The sequence below is a fragment of the Nerophis ophidion genome, linkage group LG01 (genome assembly GCF_033978795.1).
Source record: "Nerophis ophidion isolate RoL-2023_Sa linkage group LG01, RoL_Noph_v1.0, whole genome shotgun sequence".
Lineage (NCBI taxonomy): Eukaryota > Metazoa > Chordata > Actinopteri > Syngnathiformes > Syngnathidae > Nerophis > Nerophis ophidion.
Window position 1 is genome coordinate 45,214,092 of NC_084611.1, and position 24,317 is coordinate 45,238,408.

General features: G+C 36.0%; 1 protein-coding gene across 1 annotated transcript in view; it reads left to right on the forward strand.

The window, feature by feature from the left end:
• Positions 1 to 24,317, forward strand: part of fras1 (Fraser extracellular matrix complex subunit 1) — a 278,952-nt gene that overhangs the window by 172,535 nt on the left and 82,100 nt on the right. Inside the window, exons 22-28 of the mRNA XM_061904877.1 lie at positions 2,283 to 2,429; positions 2,508 to 2,648; positions 9,432 to 9,572; positions 9,644 to 9,784; positions 12,238 to 12,529; positions 14,672 to 14,756; positions 17,871 to 18,194. Coding sequence (XP_061760861.1) covers positions 2,283 to 2,429; positions 2,508 to 2,648; positions 9,432 to 9,572; positions 9,644 to 9,784; positions 12,238 to 12,529; positions 14,672 to 14,756; positions 17,871 to 18,194 — 1,271 coding nt within the window. The remainder of the gene's footprint in view (positions 1 to 2,282; positions 2,430 to 2,507; positions 2,649 to 9,431; positions 9,573 to 9,643; positions 9,785 to 12,237; positions 12,530 to 14,671; positions 14,757 to 17,870; positions 18,195 to 24,317) is intronic.

The window sequence follows — 24,317 nt, forward strand, 5'->3', positions numbered from 1 at the left end:
TACGACATCCTCGGTAGGCCCACATAAGGGCAAGGAAAACTCACACCCAGTGGGACATCGGTGACAATAATGACCCAGTGGGACGTCGGTGACAATGATGACTATGAGAACATGATACTGTGAAAGATCAATCCATAATGGATCCAACACAGTCGCGAGAGTCCAGTCCAAAGCGGATCCAACACAGCAGCGAGAGTCCCGTTCACAGCGGAGCCAGCAGGAAACCATCCCAAGCGGAGGCTGATCAGCAGCGCAGAGATGTCCCCAGCCGATACACAGGCGAGCAGTACATGGCCACCGGATCGGACCGGACTCCCTCCACAAAGGAGAGTGGGACATAGAAGAAAAAGAAAAGAAACGGCAGATCAACTGGTCTAAAAAGGGAGTCTATTTAAAGGCTAGAGCATACAAATGAGTTTTAAGGTGAGACTTAAATGCTTCTACTGAGGTAGCATCTCGAACTGTTACCGGGAGGGCATTCCAGAGTACTGGAGCCCGAAATGAAAAAGCTCTACAGCCCGCAGACTTTTTTTGGGCTTTGGGGATCACTAATAAGCCGGAGTCCTTTGAACGCAGATTTCTTGCCGGGACATATGGTACAATACAATCGGCAAGGTAAGCATATTTTATTTGTTGACAACATTAGCATTGTTTTTTGTTGAAAATGTTAGAATAGTTTATTTGTTGACACCATTAGCATTGTTTATTTGTTGACAATTTTAGAATAGCTTATTTGTTGACAACATTAGCATAGTTTATTTGTTGACAACATTAGCACTGTTTATTTGCAGAGAAGGTTTGTATTGTTTATTTGTTGACAAGGTAAGCATAGTTTATTTGTTGACAACATTAACATTGTTTATTTGTTTACAAGGTTAGCATAGTTTATTTAAAAGCGTTACTAAAACGGCCTTCTTTCATCTCCGTAATATCGCAAAAATTCGCTCCATTCTGTCCACTAAAGACGCTGAGATCATTATCCATGCGTTTGTTACGTCTCGTCTCGATTACTGTAACGTATTATTTTCGGGTCTCCCCATGTCTAGCATTAAACGATTACAGTTGGTACAAAATGCGGCTGCTAGACTTTTGACAAGAACAAGAAAGTTTGATCACATTACGCCTGTACTGGCTCACCTGCACTGGCTTCCTGTGCACTTAAGATGTGACTTTAAGGTTTTACTAATTACGTATAAAATACTACACGGTCTAGCTCCATCCTATCTTGCCGATTGTATTGTACCATATGTCCCGGCAAGAAATCTGCGTTCAAAGGACTCCGGCTTATTAGTGATTCCCAAAGCCCCAAAAAAGTCTGCGGGCTATAGAGCGTTTTCATTTCGGGCTCCAGTGCTCTGGAATGCCCTCCCAGTAAAAGTTCGAGATGCCACCTCAGTAGAAGCATTTAAGTCTCACCTTAAAACTCATTTGTATACTCTAGCCTTTAAATAGAATCCATTTTTAGACCAGTTGATCTGGAGGGGGTCCGGTCCGATCCGGTGGCCATGTACTGCTCGCCTGTGTATCGGCTGGGGACATCTCTGCGCTGCTGATCCGCCTCCGCTTGGGATGGTTTCCTGCTGGCTCCGCTGTGAACGGGACTCTCGCTGGTGTGTTGGATCTGCTTTGGACTGGACTCTTGCGACTGTGTTGGATCCATTATGGATTGAACTTTCACAGTATCATGTTAGACCCGCTCGACATCCATTGCTTTCCTCCTCTCCAAGGTTCTCATAGTCATCATTGTCACCGACGTCCCACTGGGTGTGAGTTTTCCTTGCCCTTATGTGGGCCTACCGAGGATGTCGTAGTGGTTTGTGCAGCCCTTTGAGACACTAGTTATTTAGGGCTATATAAGTAAACATTGATTGATTGATTGATTGTTGACAACATTGCCATTGTTTATTTGTTGACAACATTAGCACTGTTTATTTGTTGACAACATTAGCATTGTTTATTTGTTGACAACATTAACATTGTTTATTTGTTGACAAGGTTAGCATAGTTTATCTGTTGACAACATTGGCATTGTTTATTTTTTAACAACATTAGCATTGTTTATTTGTTGACAAGGTTAGCAGAGGTTTTTTTTGACAACATAAGCATTGTTTATTTGTTGACAACATTAACATTGTTTATTTGTTGACAAGGTTAGCATAGTTTATTTGTTGACAAGGTTAGCATAGTTTGTTTGTTGACAAGGTTAGTATAGTTTATTTGTTGACAAGGTTAGTATTGTTTATTTGTTGACTTTGTTTTGTTGTTGTTGTTGTTGTGGTCAGCGTGCGACCAGCAGTGTCTGAGGTGTGACACGGCGGGAGTGTGCACGTCGTGCCGTGACCCCACCAAGGTGCTGCAGTTCGGGGAGTGCCAGTACGACACCTGTGCCCAGCAATACTTCCTCAACGCCACCACGCGCACCTGCACAGGTGCGCCGCTGTCGCCATGGCAATGCATCACCGACGTGCGCAACCTTTGTTAATCTCAGCGTTGTGTTTTTGTGTCAGAGTGCGACTGGAGCTGCAATGCCTGCACGGGTCCTCTGCCTAGCGACTGCTCACAGTGCATGGAAGGACATGTGCTGCACCATGGCCTCTGCACCCAAAAGTGTCCGCCAGGGTCGTACCAGGACGGGGACACCTGCCTGGGTCGGTCTATGCTAACACGCTAACAATAAGATGGCATTAATGGCATACCCAAACATGTACACATGTAGCTAGCATGTCAAGTGACAAAAATATGAGCAAAATAGCTGAAAAAGCTAGTATGCTAACACTACTATGCTAATATGCTAACAATAAAATGCTTGTAGTTGACATTATGGTGTACTAAAAACATGTACTGTATACATTTAGCTAGCACGTCAAGTAACAAAAATATGAGCAATTTAGCTGAATAAGCTAGCATGCAAACACTACTATGCTAAAATGCTAACAATAAAATGCTTATAGTTGACAGTGGAGTACCAAAAACATGTATACATGTAGCTAGAACGTCAAGAAACAAAAATATGAGCAAATTAGCTGATAAAACTAGCATGCTAACACTACTGTGCTAACAATAAAATGCTTATAGTTGACATTATGGAGTACCAAAAACATGTACACATGTAGCTAGCATGTCAAGTGACAAAAATATGAGCAAAATAGCTGAAAAAGCTAGCATGCTAACACTACTATGCTAACAATAAAATGCTTGTAGTTGACATTATGGAGTACTAAAAACATGTACTGTATACATTTAGCTAGCATATCAAGTAACAAAAATATGAGCAAATTAGCTGAATAAGCTAGCATGCAAACACTACTATGCTAACATGCTAACAATAAAATGCTTATAGTTGACATTAGTGGAGTACCAAAAACATGAATACATGTAGCTAGAACGTCAAGAAACAAAAATATGAGCAAATTAACTGATAAAACTAGCATGCTAACACTACTATGCTAACAATAAAATGCTTATAGTTGACATTATGGAGTGCCAAAAACATGTATACATTTAGCTAGCATGTCAAGTAACAAAAATATGAGCAAATTAGCCGCCCGATTGTAGCTGGGATAGGCGCCAGCGCCCCCCGCGACCCCGAAAGGGAATAAGCGGTAGAAAATGGATGGATGGTAAGCTAGCATGCGAACACTACTATGCTAACATGCTAACAATAAAATGCTTATAGTTGACGTTATGGAGTACCAAAAAAATTTATAGATTTAGCTAGCACGTCAAGTAACAAAAATATGAGCAAATTAGCTGATAAAACTAGCATGCTAACACTAACATGCTAACAATAAAATGCTTATAGTTGACATGTAGTACCAAAAACATGTATACATTTAGCTAGCATGTCAAGTAAAAAAAGTATGAGCAAATTAGCTGAATAAGCTAGCATGCTAACACTACTATGCTAACATGCTAACAATGATATGCTTATAGTTGACATTTATGGGGTACCAAAAACATGTATACATTTAGCTAGCACGTCAAGTAACAAACAATATGAGCAAATTAGCTGAAAAAGTTAGCATGCTAACACTACTATGCTAACAATAAAATGCTTATAGATGACATAATAGAGTACCAAAAAAATTCATACATTTAGTTAGGACGTCAAGTAACAAAAATATGAGCAAATTAGCTCCATAGTTGACATTAATGGAGTACCAATAAAATCAATACATTTAGCTAGCACGTCAAGTGACAAAAATATGAGCAAATTAGCTGAAAAAGCTAGCATGCTAACACTACTATGCTAACAATAAAATGCTAATAGTTGACATTAATGGAGTACCAAAAACATGTATACATGTAGCTAGCACGTCAAGAAACAAAAATATGAGCAAATTAGCTGAAAAAGCTAGCATGCTAACACTACTATGCTAACAATAAAATGCTTATAGTTGACATTATAGAGTACCAAAAAATTTTATACAATTAGCTAGGACGTCAAGTAACAAAAATATGAGCAAATTAGCTGAAAAAGCTAGCATGCTAACACTACTATGCTAACAATAAAATGCTTATAGTTGACATTAATGGAGTACCAAAAACATGTATACATTTAGCTAGCACGTCATGTAATAAAAATATGAGCAAATTAGCTGAAAAAACTAGCATGCTAACACTACTATGCTAACATGCTAACAATAAAATGCTTATAGTTTACATTAATGGAGTACCAAAAAAATGTATACATTTAGCTAGCACGTCAAGTAACAAAAATATGAGCAATTTAGCTGAATAAGCTAGCATGCAAACACTACTATGCTAAAATGCTAACAATAAAATGCTTATAGTTGACAGTGGAGTACCAAAAACATGTATACATGTAGCTAGAACGTCAAGAAACAAAAATATGAGCAAATTAGCTGATAAAACTAGCATGCTAACACTACTGTGCTAACAATAAAATGCTTATAGTTGACATTAATGGAGTACCAAAAAAATGTATACATTTAGCTACCACGTCAAGTAACAAAAATATGAGCAAATTAGCTGAAAAAGCTAGCATGCTAACACTACTATGCTAACATGCTAACAATAAAATGCTTATAGTTGACATTAATGGAGTACCAAAAACATGTACACATGTAGCTAGCATGTCAAGTGACAAAAATATGAGCAAAATAGCTGAAAAAGCTAGCATGCTAACACTACTATGCTAACAATAAAATGCTTGTAGTTGACATTATGGAGTACTAAAAACATGTACTGTATACATTTAGCTAGCATATCAAGTAACAAAAATATGAGCAATTTAGCTGAATAAGCTAGCATGCTAACACTACTATGCTAACATGCTAACAATGAAATGCTTATAGTTGACATTAATGGAGTACCAAAAAAATGTATACATTTAGCTACCACGTCAAGTAACAAAAATATGAGCAAATTAGCTGAAAAAGCTAGCATGCTAACACTACTATGCTAACATGCTAACAATAAAATGCTTATAGTTGACATTAATGGAGTACCAAAAAAATGTATACATTTAGCTAGTACGTCAAGTAACAAAAATAGGAGCAAATTAGCTGAACAAGCTAGCCTGCTAACACTACTATGCTAACATGCTAACAATAAAATGCTTATAGTTGACAATAAAGGCCTACTGAAATGAGATTTTCTTATTCAAACGGGGATAGCAGTTCCATTCTATGTGTCATACTTGATCATTTCGCGATATTGCCATATTTTTGTGGAAAGGATTTAATAGAGAACATCGATGATAAAGTTTGCAACTTTCGGTGCTAAGACAAAAGCCCTGCCTCTACCGGAAGACGCAGACGATGACGTCGCAAATGTGGGGGCTCCTCACATATTCACATTGTTTTTAATGGGAGCCTCCAACAAAAAGAGCTATTCGGACCGAGAAAACGACAATTTCCCCATTAATTTGAGCTAGGATGAAAGATTCCTGTTTGAGGATATTGATAGTGACGGACTAGAAACAAACAACAACAACAAAAACGCGATTGTAATTGGGACGGATTCTGATGTTTTTAGACACATTTACTAGGATAATTCTGGGAAATCCCTTATCTTTCTACTGTGTTTTAGTGAGTTTAATATCACCTGATAGTCGGAAGTGTACGTCTACGGGTGTGTTGACGCGCAGTGTCTCAGGGTAGTCGACGGCAGCTATGGACGGCACAAGCTCAGCTTTTATCCGGTAAGAACTGACTTTTTAACCACAATTTTCTCACCGAAACCTGCTGGTTGACAAGTGGTCGGGATCCATGTCCGCTGTGATCCATACTAAAGTTTCATGTCCGTGAGTTTTAAACAAGGAATCACCGTGTGTTTGTGTGGCTAAAGGCTAAAGCTTCCCAACTCCGTCTTTCTACTTTGACTTCTCCAATATTAATTGAACAAATTGCAAAAGATTCAGCAACACAGATCTGAAAAATACTGTGTAATTATGCCGTCAAAGCAGACGACTTTTAGCTGTGTGTGTGCGCAGCGCTCATATTCATAACAACCCGTGATGTCACGCGTACACGTCATCATTACACGACGTTTCAAGAAAAAAGTCCCGGGAAATTTAAAATTGTAATTTAGTAAACTAAAAAGGCCGTATTGGCATGTGTTGCAATGTTAATATTTCATCATTGATATATAAACTATCAGACTGCGTGGTCGGTAGTAGTGGGTTTCAGTAGGCCTTTATTGGAGTACGAAAAAATTTTATACATTTAGGTAGCACGCCAAGTAACAAAAATATGAGCAATATAGCTCAAAAAGCTAGCATGCTAACACTACTATGCTAACAATAAAATGCTTATAGTTGACATTAATGGAGTACCAAAAAAATGTATACAATAGCTAGCACGTCAAGTGACAAAAGTATCAGCAAATTAGCTGAAAAAGCTAGCATGCTAACACTACTATGATAACATGCTAACAATAAAATGCTTATAGTTGGCATTAATGGAATACTTAAACATATATACATTTAGCAGGTGTATACCTGATAAACTAGCTAAAAAAAAGTTAACATGCTAACATTAGCATGCTCAAATTGTAGCTAAAAAGTAGAACCAAAGTAAATTGCTCTGCGAAGTATACCTAAATAGAAGTGTTCAAAATATTAGCACCTAAATGTTAGCATGCTGAAATACTAACTAGCAAAAAAGTTACTCTGCGATGTTTGCCTAAAAAAAATGTGTTAAAAATCTTAGCATGCTATCGTTAGCATTTTAAAATACTAACTGTAGCAACAAAGTTATTCTAAGATGTCTACCTAAAAAAATGTGTTAAAAATGTTCGGATGCTATTTTCCGTCCATCCATTTCTACCCGCTTATTCCCTTCGGGGTCGTAGGGGGTGCTAGTGCCTATCTCAGCTACAATTGGGCGGAAGATGGAGCACACCCTGGACAAGTCGCCAACTCATCGCAGGGCCGGATGCTATCTTTAGCATGCTAAAATACAAACTATAGCAAAAAAGGTACTCTGCGATGTTTACCTTTAAAAATGTGTTTAAAATGTTGGCATGCTATCGTTAATATGCTGAAATACTTACTGTAACAAAAAAAAGTTATTCTGCGACGTTTACCTAAAAACTTATGGAAAAAATGTTAGCACGCTAACATTAGCATGCTAAAATACTAACTGTCGCAAAAAAGTTACTCTGCGATGTTTACCTTGCAAGAATATGTTAAAAATGTTAGCACGCTGTTGTTAGCATTCATCAAGTACCACAATGACACTGGTGTTTACCATTTGCTAAAAATTAAAAAAGCTACCATTCTAAAGTTAACATGCTAACAGGTGGCATTTGTGAATCAACATTTTTGCGGTACATCCTCAAAAACAGTTTCCCCGTCATTAGATGATCTTTAAATAGTGTTTTTTTAGTAGGTCCTCAAAAACAGCACTGCTCTCGTATAGAAGATCTTTGAGTCGTGTTTTTTGTAGGAAGGTGTTCAAAAGAGAAGAGTGCTCCTGTCACATCAATGATCTTTGACAAGCATTTTTGTAGTCAATCCTCAAAAACAGCTTCCGTTACAATAGATGATCTTTGAATAGTGTTTTTTTAAGTTGGTCCTCTAAAAAAAACAGATCAATATTGTCGTATCCAGGATTTTTAAATCGTGTTTTTTCAGTGTTGTCCTTAAAAACAGTGGAGCACTCCTTTCTTATAGAGTATCTGTGACAAGCATTTACAGTATGTATCTGAGCCTCAAAAACAGCTTCCCCTTCAATAAATGATCTTTGAATAGTGTTTTATTTAGTTGGTCGTTAAAAAAAACATCATTATTGTCCTATCGGGGATCTTTTAGTCGTGTTTCTGAAGGGATGTCCTGAAAAACAGTGGAGCACTCCTGTCATATAGAAGATCTTTGACAGGCATTCTTGAAAGTGATCCTCAAAAACAACTTCCCCTTAATAGATGATCTTTGAATAGTTTTTATTTAGTTGGACCCTTTAAAAAGGAGATCGTTATTGTCGTATCCAGCATCTTTGATTTTCAATGTAAAAGTTAATTTTCAAGGGAAAAAATTATTTTCAAGGTAAAAGTTGATTTTCATGACAAAAAATTATTTTCAAGGAAAAATTTGATTTCCAAAGAAAAAAATGTTTTCAAGGAAAAAATTATTTTCACGGTAAAAGTGGATTTTTTTAAGGCAAACAAATTTTTTCAAGGGAAAAAATTATTTTCAAAGAAAAAAATAATTTTCAAGGTAAAAGTTGTTTTTCAAGGAAAAAAAATATTTTCAAAGTAAAACTGGATTTTCAAAGAAAAAAATGATTTTCAAGGTAAAAGTTGATTTTCAAGGTAAAATTAGATTTTCAAGGAAAAAAATGATTTTCAAGGGAAAAAAATATTTTCAAGGTAAAAGTTGATTTTCATGACACAAAATTATTTTCAAGGAAAAAGATGATTTTCAAGGAAAAAAATTATTTTCAAGGTAAAAGTTGATTTTCAAGAAAAATAAATATTTTTCCGAGTGTTGTCACTTAAAAACAGTGGAGCACTCCTGTCATATAGAGGATCTTTGACAAGCATTATTGCAGTCGATCCTTAAAAACGGTTTCACCCTCAATAGATGATCTTTGAATAGTGTTTATTTTTTGGTACGTCCTCCAAAACAGCGGCGCACTACTCTCGTATAGAAGATCGTGTTTTTGATGTTTTTCCCAAACAGCGTAGCACTCCTGTTATATAGATGATCTTTGGCAAGCGTTTTGCAGTCCATCCTCTGTACAACACAGCAAGCCTGTTGTATAGAGGATCTTTGACTTGTGTTTTTGAAGCAATGTCTCCAAAAGAGCAGGGCGCTCCTGTCATACAAGCATTTTTGTAGTTTCCCCGTCATTAGATGATCTTTAAACAGTGTTTTTCCCCGAGGTTACGATGCATCGTGAACCCAAATACAACTTTTTCCGCTAAGCTCCTCCCCCTCCTGAGCGAGTGACACCTCCTGTCTGCAGGCTGCGATGATCTGTGCATGGAGTGCGATGGCCCCGCCCACTGCCTGCAATGCCAGCCGCCGTACGCCATCCTGCGGGGTGGGTGCGTGCTGCGATGTGGACGCGGCTACTTCCTGGACGCTTTCGCCCACGCGTGCCAACGTAAGTCAGCGCCGCCGCTGCCCGTGGGTGGGGAAAACCCACCTTTGACCTTTGACCCTTGACCCTTGCAGCATGCTCCACCGACTGCTCGCTGTGCGACGACGTGGGACGCTGCCGGGCCTGTGCGCCCGCTGCCTACCTGATGGAGGGCTACTGCACCCCCGCCTGCGGGCACGGTTACTACGCCGACCTCCAGACCAGAAGTTGCCATGGTAACCTTTCACTTAGGGGCTGGGCGGGTCAGCTCATTTGGGTGAAATGCTAACAGTTGGCACGCCAGCCGGAGAGCGTCCACTAACAAAAAATATGAGCCACAAAAGCTGGCATGCTAACGGTACAATGCTAACAATAGCATGCCTATGGTTAGCATTAGTAAAATGTATATGACTCCTGCTGAACTAGCTTCAAAAACACTAGCATGCTAACTGTAGCAAGCGTTTGAGTGCCAAAATATATTACTCTGAGGTGAGTGCTGCAAAAAATTTTAAGCATGATAATGTTAGCATGCTAACAGGTAGTGTTAGCGTGCTAACAGGCAGCATTTGTCAGGTAACACCAAATTTGGCATCGGGATGTACACCTGCTAAACATGCAAAAAATAAAGCTGTTAATCTAGCACGTCCAAAAAATAAAATCCCATTCTCCAAGATTGTGATCCTTTGGTGGAGGATGTCTCACTCCTACTGGTATTTACTACCTTTTTTTTTTAAAGCAAGGCTTTCACAATAAAATGCATTTATTAAACATATCTGCTATCTCTGGGGTGCCCAAAGTTAATATTTTGGTACTTGACACATGCTACAGCTAACATTTTTGCATGATAACATTAGGAAGATAGCTTTTTTGGGAATATTTGGCTGCTATACACCTCAGCATCAAACATTTTGTCACTTTACGCTAGCTTTTTCTTTTTGTAAATTTTATGAGGTGTCATATTTTTCTACTTCTTGTATGCTAATGTTTCCATGCTATCATTTTAAACATCCCAGGTACACATCGCAGAGTAATCATTTTGCTCCGTATTTTAGCATGCTAATGATGGCTTTTTTATATGCAAAATTTGCAGGTATCCACTTTGGTGTCATATATTTTGTCACATTACGAATGCTACCTGTTAGCATGCTATCCCTAGTAGGATAGCTTTTCCAACAAATTTCAGAGGTATGTATTAGTGTCCTAATTTGGTACTTGAAGTATGCTAACTTTAGCATGTTAAACGGATATCTCAGGTATACATTGCAAGGTAATAACATAAGTTGGTATTTGATGCCTGCTACAGTTAGTATTTTAGCATTAAAATTGCACGAAAGCAATATATTAAAATTTTGTAAGTATACACCTCAGAGTCAAATATTTTGTCACATGGCAAATGCTAACAATAGCATGCTAGCATTTAAAAGAAATGTTCCAGGTACACATCGCAAAGCAATAATTTTGCTCAGTATTTTTGCATGCTAATGTTAGCAAGATGGCTTTTTATTTGCAAATTTTGCGGGTATCCACCTCGGCGTCAAATACTTTGTCACATGACGAATCGCGGGTAATAATATAAGTTAGCACTTGACGCACGCCGGGTGGTATTTTAATATGCTAACTTTGGCACGTTATCTTTTTTTTAGCCGATATAGCAGTGTCTTATGTTTTGGTATGCTAACTGTAGTCACGCTATGGTTAACGTGCTAGCTTATTGAGGTAATTTTGCTCATATTTTTTTGTTACTTGAACCATGCCGCGAGTGGTTTTTTAATATGCTAACTTTGGCACGTTAGCTTTTTTTAGCTGATTTAGCAGTGTCTTATGTTTTGGTATGCTAACTTGAGTCACGCTATTGTTAGCGTGCTAGCTTATTGAGGTCATTTTGCTCATATTTTTTTGTCACTTGACACATGCTGCGGGTGGTATTTTAATATGCTAACTTTGGCACGTTAGCTTTTTTCTAGCTGATTTAGCAGTGTCTTATGTTTTGGTATTCTAATTGTAGTCATGCCATTGTTAGCGTGGTAGCTTATTGAGGTAATTTTGCTCATATTTTTTTGTTACTTGACGCACGCCGCCGGTGGTATTTTAATATGCTAACTTTGGCACGTTAGCTTTTTTTTAGCTGATTTAACAGTGTCTTATGTTTCAGTATGCTAACTGTAGTCCCGCTATTGTTAGCGTGCTAGCTTATTGAGGTCATTTTGCTCATATTTTTTTGTTACTTGACACATGCTGCGGGTGGTATTTTAATATGCTAACTTTGGCACGTTATCTTTTTTTTTAGCTGATATAGCAGTGTCCTATGTTCTGGTATGCTAACTGTAGTCCCGCTATTGTTAGCGTGCTAGCTTATTGAGGTAATTTTGCTCATATTTTTTGTTACTTGACACATGCCGCGGGTGGTATTTTAATATGCTAACTTTGGCACGTTAGCTTTTTTTTAGCTGATTTAGCAGTGTCTTATGTTTTGGTATGCTAACTGTAGTCACGCTATTGTTAGCGTGTTAGCTTATTGAGGTCATTTTGCTCATATTTTTTTGTTACTTGACGCTACCTGGTCACGTGCTAACTGTTAGCATTTGTGGCTCTTCAGCCATTTTCGAAGTTCTTTCTGCGGGATGAAAAGCACCACAAAGTGTGCGCGCTCTGGCTCCGTGCGCTAATTGCGTCTTCCTTCGGCCCTCAGCGAACAGCAGCCCCCCCTCCCTCCATGTCAACGGGTCCCTGCTGGTTCCCCTGGGCGGCTCCGTCCCGCTGGGCCCGACTCTGCTGGCGGTGCAGGACCAGGACAGTCCCCCGCAGGCGCTCGTCTTCCGGCTGCTGCGCCGTCCCGCCAACGGCCGACTGGTCGTCCTGGGCGACGAGGAGGCGGAGGTGAAGGCGGAGGAGGGTCGCGAGCTGATGGAGGAGGATTCTTTCACGTGGAAGCAGCTAGAAGGAGGTCGGGTCTACTTCCAGCACTTCAGGGACAAAAGCAGGTTAGCACGCCACAACCCTTATTCATACCACTTTTATTCAACAACTTCTTCACAAAATCACAAAGTTATTTAAAAAAAAATATATTATATATATATTTATTTATAACGTGAAAATAGGCTTTTATCATTGTACTATTTTTTTAATTATCTACAAAAATGAATACATCAATAAAATTAATAAATACATAACATTAAAATAAACATTAACAAATGTATATATGTTTTTATTTTTTATGATTATTTTCATTTTTAGAAAATAAATACGTCAATAAAATGAATTAAAAACATAAAAGTTAAAAAGCTAATATAAAAAAAAAATATATGATTGTAGTAGTCTGTTTATTTAAATTCAAATTTTTTATCTTTATTACTACTAATTTAGTTGTATTTGTTTCCACTACCACACCTTCAGTTGGAGACCTTAATCTCATTTATATGCAAATATAATACAAAATAAATTATTTTTTATGTTTTAATTTATCATTATGACTTTATTGATTTAAAAAATATATATATAACGAAAATAAAAACTAAATACAGACGATAAGAAAAAATTATTAATTCACATTTTTCTATTGTTTTAAAATTGTCATTTTATTATTTAAAAAAATAAATACCTTACTGAAATAAAACAATTAAGACATCAAATATATGATAAATAAAACAATTAATACATACAATAAAAACTTGGAAAAATACAAAAATATGATTTCATTTATTAAAAAAATAAAAAGTATGACAAATAAAAAGTAAATACATACAATAAAAAAATACAGGTCCATCCATCCATCCATCCATTTTCTACCGCTTATTCCCTTTTAGGGGTCACATTTTTTTATTTTTTTTGTTTTAATATTGTCATTTTATGATTAAGATAAATAAATACATTACTCAAATAAAAAATGTAATACACAAAAGATGTAATAAATACAACAAAGACTTAAAAAAATGATTTTATTATTTTCTATTTGTTTTATCATTTTATTATTAGAACAAATAAATACAGTCCCTGAATAAAATAAAAAAAAAATACATGCAATTTATAATAAATGAAAAATAAATACATACAATAAAAAAGTAAAATATACTTTTATTTTTATTGTTTCATTATTATTATTTTTGATAAAACAAATAACTACATGAATAGAATAAAAAATTAATACATAAAATATTTTTTTATTTTTTGTGATTGTTATTTTCGTATTTAAAAAATAAATAAATCAATAAAATGAATAAAAACATGAAAGTTAAAAAGCTAAAATAAAAAACAAAATATGATTGTATTGATTAATTTATCACCATGACTTTTTTAATCAAATGTTTTGTATATAAGTAAAATAAAAACTAAATACATACAGTAAAAAAGTAGATTTTAAATCGTTTAATATTGTCATTTTATTAAAACAAATATATAAAAAAAAGTCATAAAATATATGATAACTAAAACAATAAATACATACAATAAAAACTTAGAAAAATATGATTTTATTCGCTAAAAAAATACAACTAAAATAAAAACTAAATGTTACGTTAAAAAAAGTATAATTTTATTATTTTTATTGTTTTATTTTTGTAATTGTATTATTAAAGCAAATAAATACATTAGTCAAATAAAACATGAATACATAAAATATAAAATACATACAATACAAATAAATATGATTTTATTATGTTTTTGGTTTTATTACTATCATTTTATTATTAAAACAAATAAATACAGTAATGAAATAAAGACGCAATCCATAAAATATACAATAAATTAAAAAATAAATACATACAGTAAAAATGTAAAATATAATTGTATTATTTTTATTGTTTCGTTATTTTACGATTAAAACAAATAACTACAAAAATAAAATATATAATGAATAATACATAATTAAAACAACAAATAATAGATACAAAAAAACCCACATCTATTATTATTATTGATATTGTATTAGAAAAAAAGAGATGAAATGTAGACTTTGAAGACACACCACAGATTGTTGGAGTGTTGGTTGCATCCCCGCCCTGAGGCATTGTGGGTAATAAGCCTTGTGTGCTGGGTCAGCATGTGATAGTAGGCGACCGGACCATGCAAAGCAACAACTTCCGCCTTGACCTCTGACCCCTGCTTGTGTTTTCTCTCACACTGTCCAGGAGCGGGGAGTTCCTTCTGCGTGTGGCCGACCCTCAGCTGCTCTCTCAGAGTCAGAGCGTCCAAGTCCAAGCCGTGTCCGTGCAGGTACCACCACGTGCACGAGTGCTGCAGCCACTGGGGAGCGCCGGTTCTTTGGATGACAACATGAGAGTGCAATATAACTTAGAGTAGTCTGTATGCAGCTGCTACACGATCATTAGCAGGTGGGGGATCTGTGAACCCCGATCGCCCTCAGTAAACCACAGCTCTCCTAGTGGCACCGGCACTCATGCGATGAAATATTATTTTAAAAATGTGTTGATGTAGAATCCAGATGAATAAGAATGTTTCTTTTTTTGTGTGCACACTTAATATCTAATAACCATTCCATTCTGAGTCCTGGGGGACATTTTCTTTCTGAATCCATTCTAGACTCAAAACCATTCTTGCAATGTATTATTTGGAGTAATACTTTCCATCAAACTTTTTCAAAATAAGTAAAACTTGTTCTGCTTGCATGGAGATGGAATAAACATTTATTTATTCTTTATATATATATATACATATATACAGTATATATATATATATATATATATATATATATATATATATATATATATATATATATATATATATATATATATATATATATATATATATATAAAATTAGGGTAGTCCTGATACCGATATTTTGGTACCGGTACCAAAATGTATTTTGATACTTTTAGAGGGGAGGGGATTTTGTTGATAAAAGGGATGGGTCAAATGGAGAGGACAAATTTCACCACACCTAGTATGTGTGTGACAATCATTGGTACTTTAACTTTAAATGGGTTTCACTTTGCATAGTACAGCTTGAACTTGCACTTACAGATGTAGCAACAAACTGTATTTAGTGACAGTGGTTTTCTGAAGTGTTCCTGAGCCCGTGTGGTGATATCCTTTAGAGTTTGATGGCGGTTTTTGATACAGTGCCGTCTGAGGGATCGAAGGTTACGGTCATTCAATGTTGGTTTGCGGCCATGGCGCTTACGTGGAGTGATTTCTCCAGATTCTCTGAACCTTTTGATGATATTATGGAGCGTAGATTTTGAAATCCCTAAATTTCTTGCAATTGCACTTTGAGAAACGTTGTTCTTAAGCTGTTTGACTATTTGCTTACGCAGTTGTGGACAAAGGGATGTACCTCGCCCCATCCCTTCTTGTGAAAGACTGAGCATTTTTTGGGAAGCTGTTTTTATACCCAATCATGGCACCCACCTGTTCCCAATTAGCCTGCACACCGGTGGGATTTTCCAAATAAGTGTTTGATGAGCATTCCTCAACTTTATCAGTATTTATTGCCACCTTTCCCAACTTCTTTGTCACGTGTTGCTAGCATCAAATTCTAAAGTTAATGATTATTTGCAACAAAAAAAAATGTTTATGAGTTTGGACATCAAATATAGAATAGAATAGAATAGAATAGAATAGAATAGAATAGAATAGAATAGAAAGTACTTTATTGATCCCTGGGGGAAATTCAGCACCACAGTTTGCTCACAATAAACAATGATAATAATAAATAATATATAACATATATTATATATAACATATATAATATATGAATAATATAAATATATTCTACATATATTCTACATTTAAGTGCAGTCAAGAAGGAACAAATGCATTATACAGTCTGATGGCTGTTGGTATGAAGGACCTCCTGTGTCGTTCCGTGTTGCATTTTGGGAGTCTGAGCCTTCCACTGAACATGCTCATTCCCTCCGCAAGGTCCGAGTGTAGTGGGTGGGAGGTGTTGTCCATAATGGCTAGGAGCCCGCTGCCCCAGCTAGCTACGGCGTACAAGAAGGCGCCCGGCACCACCAACTCGTAGAACAAATATGTTGTCTTTGTAGCATATTCAACTGAATATGGGTTGAAAATGATTTGCAAATCATTGTATTCCATTTATATTTACATCTAACACAATTTCCCAACTCATATGGAAACGGGGTTTGTATATATGTGTATAATGGTGTTACCTCCATGCAAGTAAACAAAAGTAGAGAAAAGTATCAACACAGGAAATATTTCTTTACCCAGTCTGGTTTTGTCCTGGCGCCCCTCCCCCCTCCCCTCACCTGATGACCTGTCAGACAAGTCAATGCACCTTTTGTTCACCTGCTCCACTTGTCTCAGCCTGCACACACACACACACACACTAACCACACGCACACACATTAAGCACACACGTTAAGCACACACACACAGGATGTGGGTGGTCTGTGGGGGTCCCCTGGTCTGTTTCCTACTGATAATTGTTCAAAGTCAAGACAGCACACTTCCTGTGTGTGTGTGTTTGTGTGTGTGCGTGCGTGCGTGCGTGTGTGTGTGCAGATATCATTCCAACTTTGAGCGCTAATTTTTGAAGCCAATGAACCAGAGTCATCTAACTTGGCATGTTGCACATGCTAACTGTTAGCATGTGAACTGTTTCAGCTAATTTTACAAGTATACACCTGAAAATGGTACAATGCTAACGTGCTTAGCTCAGAGTCATACATGTTGGTTTGTTACATATGCTAACTTTTAGCATGTTAACTTGTTTAGCTAATTTTACAAGCGTGCGCCTCAGACTCATATAAAGCTAACATTAGCGTACTAACTTTTTAAGCCAAATTTTCAGCCGCACACCTCAGAGTCATATCTTTTCATACGTTACCTATGCTATGTGTTAGCATGTTCACCTTTTTAGCTAATTTTACAAACATACACCTCAAAATCATGTCATCCTAACATTAGCTTGCTAACTTTTTAAGCCAATATTTCAGCTGTACACCTTAGAGTGATATTTATTGGTACGTTACATATGCTCTGTTTTAGCATGTTAACCTTTTTAGCTAATTTTACAAGCATACACCTCAAAATTCTGTCATGCTAACGTTAGCGTGCTAACTTTTTAAGCCAATCTTTCAGCCGTACACCTTAGAGTGATATTTATTGGTACGTTACATATGCTGTGTATTAGCATGTTAACCTTTTTAGCTAATTTTACATGCATACACCTCAAAATCATGTCATGCTAACGTTAGCATGCTAACTTTTTAAGCCAATTTTTTAGCCACACACCTCAGTCATATATTTCGGTAGATTTGTTAGCATTTAGTCAACATGTAGTGGTCAACATGTAGTAGTAGTAGTAGTGATTGGGTTCTCATATGAAGTATTGTGTTGCAGCCTCCGAGGGTCCTGACTTTAGCCCCTCTGCTGGTGGACGGCCCCGGGGCCACGGCGACCCTCACCAAGTCCGTCCTGCTGGTGGACGACCTCGACAACCCGGCCGATGTCCTGGTCATGGTCCTGGAGCCGCCCGGTCATGGCCGCCTGACCCGGGTCCACGGTGACCAGGTCCTGGCCCGCTTCAAGCTGGACGAACTCTCCCGGGAGCAGGTCCAGTACGTCCATGACGGATCGCCGGCCGCCCAGGACCACATGGTGCTGCAGGTCAATGACGGACACGCCTACCAGAACATTCTGCTGCGGGTCCTCATCAGCCAGAAGGTAAGAACTTTCAACGGTCTATGAGTCCAAACTACAAGCGTTCAGTTCTTACTGGAGTACTGAATGCTAACCCTCACCCAGTTAGCTAATTCAGCAGTTGTACACCTTACTTGACAAATGCTACTTGTTAGCATGCTATTGCTAGTAGGCTGGATTTTTTTTAAATCCAATGTTATTGGTAAACTCCAATTTTGGTACCTGATGTATGCTAACGTTACCTTGCTAGCATTTTTTAACACATGTTTCAGGTATACATCGCAGAGTGATTCATTTTTGTCAGGCTTACCCCTGACATATTGTTTGTGTTTTAGTTTTTCCTCTGTGTGTTTAGTATTCCCTATCTTTAGGTCCTGTCAGTGCTCTTATTTTGTCTGTTTCCTGTGTTTTTCCCTGTGCACTGCTTCCCCTCAGCTGCGGCTGATTGGCACCTGACAATACCTGGTGTCAATCAGCCCGCTTCTATTTTACCTGCTTTGTTCCTCCAGTCAGTGCTGGATTATTGCCGTTGCTACCTGTTAGGTCGTGTCGTATCTTTGCAGCGTAGCAGTAAGCTATATTTTTGTTGAATGTTTGTAGCTTACTGTTTTTTGTTCCCTGCTTCCAATTTGTCTTCATACAACACGTAACAACTTCAGTTACCGGTTCTGTTTATGCTAGCTTCCATGCTAAGCTCTTTTTATTTTCTAGCTCCCATGCTAGCTTTCTTAGTTGGTTATTTGCCTCGTGCGCGCTTTTTGTTTGTACTCTTTTGTTCGGTTTTGTTCTAATATTTCAATTAAATAATGTTTTCTCACTCCATGCCTGCCTCCATCTTTGCATCTTGGGGTTAGTCACAAACTAACTCTGACAGAATAATCCAGCACTGACTGGAGGAACAAAGCAGGTAAAATAGGAGCGGGCTGATTTACGGCAGGTGTGGTTAGGTGCCAATCAGCCGCAGCTGAGGGGAAGCAGCGCACAGGGGAAAAAAACAGGAAACAGACAAAATAAGAGCGCTTACAGGAACTAAAGACAGGGAATACTAAACACACAGAGGAAAAACTAAAACACAAACAAACTGTCAGAGGCAAGCCTGACAATTTTGGTACGTGATGCATGCTACAGTTTGTATACTAGCATGCTAGCTTTGTTTAGCTGAGTTAGCAGTTGTACACCTTAATGTCAGATATTTTTTTACTTGACAAATGCTACTTGTTAGCATGCTAATGCTAGTAGGGTGGATTTTTTTTAAATCAAATGTTAAAGGTAAACACCAATTTTGGTACCTGATGTATGCTAATGTTAACATGCTAGCATTTTCAACAAATGTTTCAGGTATACATCGCAAAGTGTGCTACAGTTTTAGCATGATAGCTTTTTTTAAATTATTTTGCTGTTCTACACCACAGCGTCATGTCTTTTTTTACTTGACAAATGCTAGATAAATAAATGTACATGTGTCAGACAGGAAGTGCACTTGAAGAAGTAAATAAATAAATAAAAATACATGTGTCAGACAGGAAGTACACTTGAAGAAGTAAGTAAATAAATGTACATGTGTCAGACAGGCAGTGTACTCGAAGAAGTAAATAAATAAAAGTACATGTGACAGACAGGAAGTGCACTTGAAGAAAGTAAATAAATAAATAAATAAAAGTACATATGTCAGACAGGAAGTGCACTTGAAGAAGTAAATAAATAAATAAAATGACATATGTCAGACAGGAAGTGCACTTGAAGAAAGTAAATAAATAAAAGTACATATGTCAGACAGGAAGTGCACTTGAAGGAGTAAATAAATAAAAAAGTTTACATGTGTCAGACAGGAAGTGCACTTGAAGAAATAAATAAATAAAAAATAAAAGTACATGTGTCAGAAAGGAAGTGCCCTTGAAGAAGTAAATAAAACAACAAAAGTACATGTGTCAGACAGGAAGCGCACTTGAAGAAGTAAATAAATAAATAAATGTCCATGTGTCAGACAGGAAGTGCACTTGAAGAAGTAAAAAAATAAATAAATGTAAATTTGTCAGACAGGAAGTGCACTTGAAGAAGTAAATAAAACAATACAAATACACGTGTCAGACAGGAAGTGCACTTGAAGAAGTAAATAAATAAATAAATGTACATGTGTTCAGACAGGAAGTGCACTTGAAGAAGTAAATAAATAAATGTACATGTGTCAGACAGGAAGTGCACTTGAATAAGTAAATAAATAAATAAAAGTACATGTGTCAGACAGGAAGTGCACTTTAAGAAGTAAATAAATAAATGTACATGTGTCAGACAGGAAGTGCACTTGAAGAAGTAAATAAATAAATACATGTAAATGTGTTAGACAGGAAGTGCACTTAAAGAAGTAAATAAAACAATAAAAGTACATGTGTCAGACAGGAAGTTCACTTGAAGAAAGTAAATAAATAAAAGCACATATGTCAGACAGGAAGTGCACTTGAAGAAGTAAATAAATAAATGTACGTGTCAGACAGGAAGTTCACTTGAAGAAAGTAAATAAATAAAAGTACATATGTCGGACAGGAAGTGTACTTTAAGAAGTAAATAAATAAATGTACATGTGTCAGACAGGAAGTGCACTTGAAGAAGTAAATAAATAAATAAATGTAAATGTGTCAGACAGGAAGGGCACTTAAAGAAGTAAATAAAACAATAAAAGTACATGTGTCAGACAGGAAGTGCACTTGAAGAAGTAAATAAATAAATAAATGTAAATGTGTCAGAGAGGAAGTGCACTTAAAGAAGTAAATAAAACAATAAAAGTACATGTGTCAGACAGGAAGTGCACTTGAAGAAGTAAATAAATAAATAAATGTAAATGTGTCAGAGAGGAAGTGCACTTGAAGAAGTAAATAAATAAATATACATGTGTCAGACAGGAAGTGCAATTGAAGAAGTAAATGAATAAATAAAAGTACATATGTCAGACAGGAAGTGCACTTGAAGAAGTAAATAAATAAAAGTACATGTGTCAAACAGGAAGTGCACTTGAAGAAGTAAATAAATAAATGTACATGTGTCAGACAGGAAGTGCACTTGAAGAAGTAAATAAAACAATAAAAGTACATGTGTCAGACAGGAAGTGCATTAAAGAAGTAATTAAATAAATGTCCATGTGTCAGACAGGAAGTGCACTTGAAGAAGTAAATAAATAAATAAATGGACATGTGTCAGACAGGAAGTGCACTTGAAGAAGTAAATAAAACAATAAAAGTACATGTGTCAGACAGGAAGTGCACTTGAAGAATTAAATAGATAAATAAATGTAGGTGTGTCAAACAGGAAGTGCACTTGAATAAGTAAATAAATAAATAAAAGTACATGTGTCAGACAGGAAGTGCACTTGAAGAAGTAAATAAATAAAAGTACATGTGTCAGACAGGAAGTGCACTTGAAGAAGTAAATAAATAAATAAATAAAAGTAAATGTGTCAGACAGGAAGTGCACTTGAAGAAGTAAATAAATAAATGTCCATATGTTAGACAGGAAGTGCACTTGAAGAAGTAAATAAATAAATAAATGTACATGTGTCAGACAGGTAGTGCACTTGAAGAAGTAAATAAATAAATAAAAGTACATGTGTCAGACAGTAAGTGTACTTGAAGAAGTAAATAGATGAATACATGTCCATGTGTCCGACAGGAAGTGCACTTGAAAAAGTAAATAGATAAATAAATGTAAATGGGTCAGACAGGAAGTGCACTTGAAGAAGTAAATACAACAATAAAAGTACATGTGTCAGACAGGAAGTGAACTTGAAGAAGGAAATAAATAAATAAATAAAAGTACATATGTCAGACAGGAAGTGCACTTGAAGAAGTAAATAAATAAATAAAATGACATATGTCAGACAGGAAGTGCACTTGAAGAAAGTAAATAAATAAAAGTACATATGTCAGACAGGAAGTGCACTTGAAGGAGTAAATAAATAAAAAAGTTTACATGTGTCAGACAGGAAGTGCACTTGAAGAAATAAATAAATAAAAAATAAAAGTACATGTGTCAGAAAGGAAGTGCCCTTGAAGAAGTAAATAAAACAACAAAAGTACATGTGTCAGACAGGAAGTGCACTTGAAGAAGTAAATAAATAAATAAATGTCCATGTGTCAGACAGGAAGTGCACTTGAAGAAGTAAAAAAATAAATAAATGTAAATGTGTCGGACAGGAAGTGCACTTGAAGAAGTAAATAAAACAATACAAATACATGTGTCAGACAGGAAGTGCACTTGAAGAAGTAAATAAATAAATAAATGTACATGTGTTCAGACAGGAAGTGCACTTGAAGAAGTAAATAAATAAATGTACATGTGTCAGACAGGAAGTGCACTTGAATAAGTAAATAAATAAATAAAAGTACATGTGTCAGACAGGAAGTGCACTTTAAGAAGTAAATAAATAAATGTACATGTGTCAGACAGGAAGTGCACTTGAAGAAGTAAATAAATAAATACATGTAAATGTGTTAGACAGGAAGTGCACTTAAAGAAGTAAATACAACAATAAAAGTACATGTGTCAGACAGGAAGTGAACTTGAAGAAGGAAATAAATAAATAAATAAAAGTACATATGTCAGACAGGAAGTGCACTTGAAGAAGTAAATAAATAAATAAAATGACATATGTCAGACAGGAAGTGCACTTGAAGAAAGTAAATAAATAAAAGTACATATGTCAGACAGGAAGTGCACTTGAAGGAGTAAATAAATAAAAAAGTTTACATGTGTCAGACAGGAAGTGCACTTGAAGAAATAAATAAATAAAAAATAAAAGTACATGTGTCAGAAAGGAAGTGCCCTTGAAGAAGTAAATAAAACAACAAAAGTACATGTGTCAGACAGGAAGTGCACTTGAAGAAGTAAATAAATAAATAAATGTCCATGTGTCAGACAGGAAGTGCACTTGAAGAAGTAAAAAAATAAATAAATGTAAATGTGTCGGACAGGAAGTGCACTTGAAGAAGTAAATAAAACAATACAAATACATGTGTCAGACAGGAAGTGCACTTGAAGAAGTAAATAAATAAATAAATGTACATGTGTTCAGACAGGAAGTGCACTTGAAGAAGTAAATAAATAAATGTACATGTGTCAGACAGGAAGTGCACTTGAATAAGTAAATAAATAAATAAAAGTACATGTGTCAGACAGGAAGTGCACTTTAAGAAGTAAATAAATAAATGTACATGTGTCAGACAGGAAGTGCACTTGAAGAAGTAAATAAATAAATACATGTAAATGTGTTAGACAGGAAGTGCACTTAAAGAAGTAAATAAAACAATAAAAGTACATGTGTCAGACAGGAAGTTCACTTGAAGAAAGTAAATAAATAAAAGTACATATGTCAGACAGGAAGTGCACTTGAAGAAGTAAATAAATAAATGTACGTGTCAGACAGGAAGTTCACTTGAAGAAAGTAAATAAATAAAAGTACATATGTCAGACAGGAAGTGTACTTTAAGAAGTAAATAAATAAATGTACATGCGTCAGACAGGAAGTGCACTTGAAGAAGTAAATAAATAAATAAATGTAAATGTGTCAGACAGGAAGTGCACTTAAAGAAGTAAATAAAACAATAAAAGTACATGTGTCAGACAGGAAGTGCACTTGAAGAAGTAAATAAATAAATAAATGTAAATGTGTCAGAGAGGAAGTGCACTTAAAGAAGTAAATAAAACAATAAAAGTACATGTGTCAGACAGGAAGTGCACTTGAAGAAGTAAATAAATAAATAAATAAATGTAAATGTGTCAGAGAGGAAGTGCACTTGAAGAAGTAAATAAATAAATATACATGTGTCAGACAGGAAGTGCAATTGAAGAAGTAAATAAATAAATAAAAGTACATATGTCAGACAGGAAGTGCACTTGAAGAAGTAAATAAATAAAAGTACATGTGTCAAACAGGAAGTGCACTTGAAGAAGTAAATAAATAAATGTACGTGTCAGACAGGAAGTGCACTTGAAGAAGTAAATAAAACAATAAAAGTACATGTGTCAGACAGGAAGTGCACTTGAAGAAGTAATTAAATAAATGTCCATGTGTCAGACAGGAAGTGCACTTGAAGAAGTAAATAAATAAATAAATGTACATGTGTCAGACAGGAAGTGCACTTGAAGAAGTAAATAAAA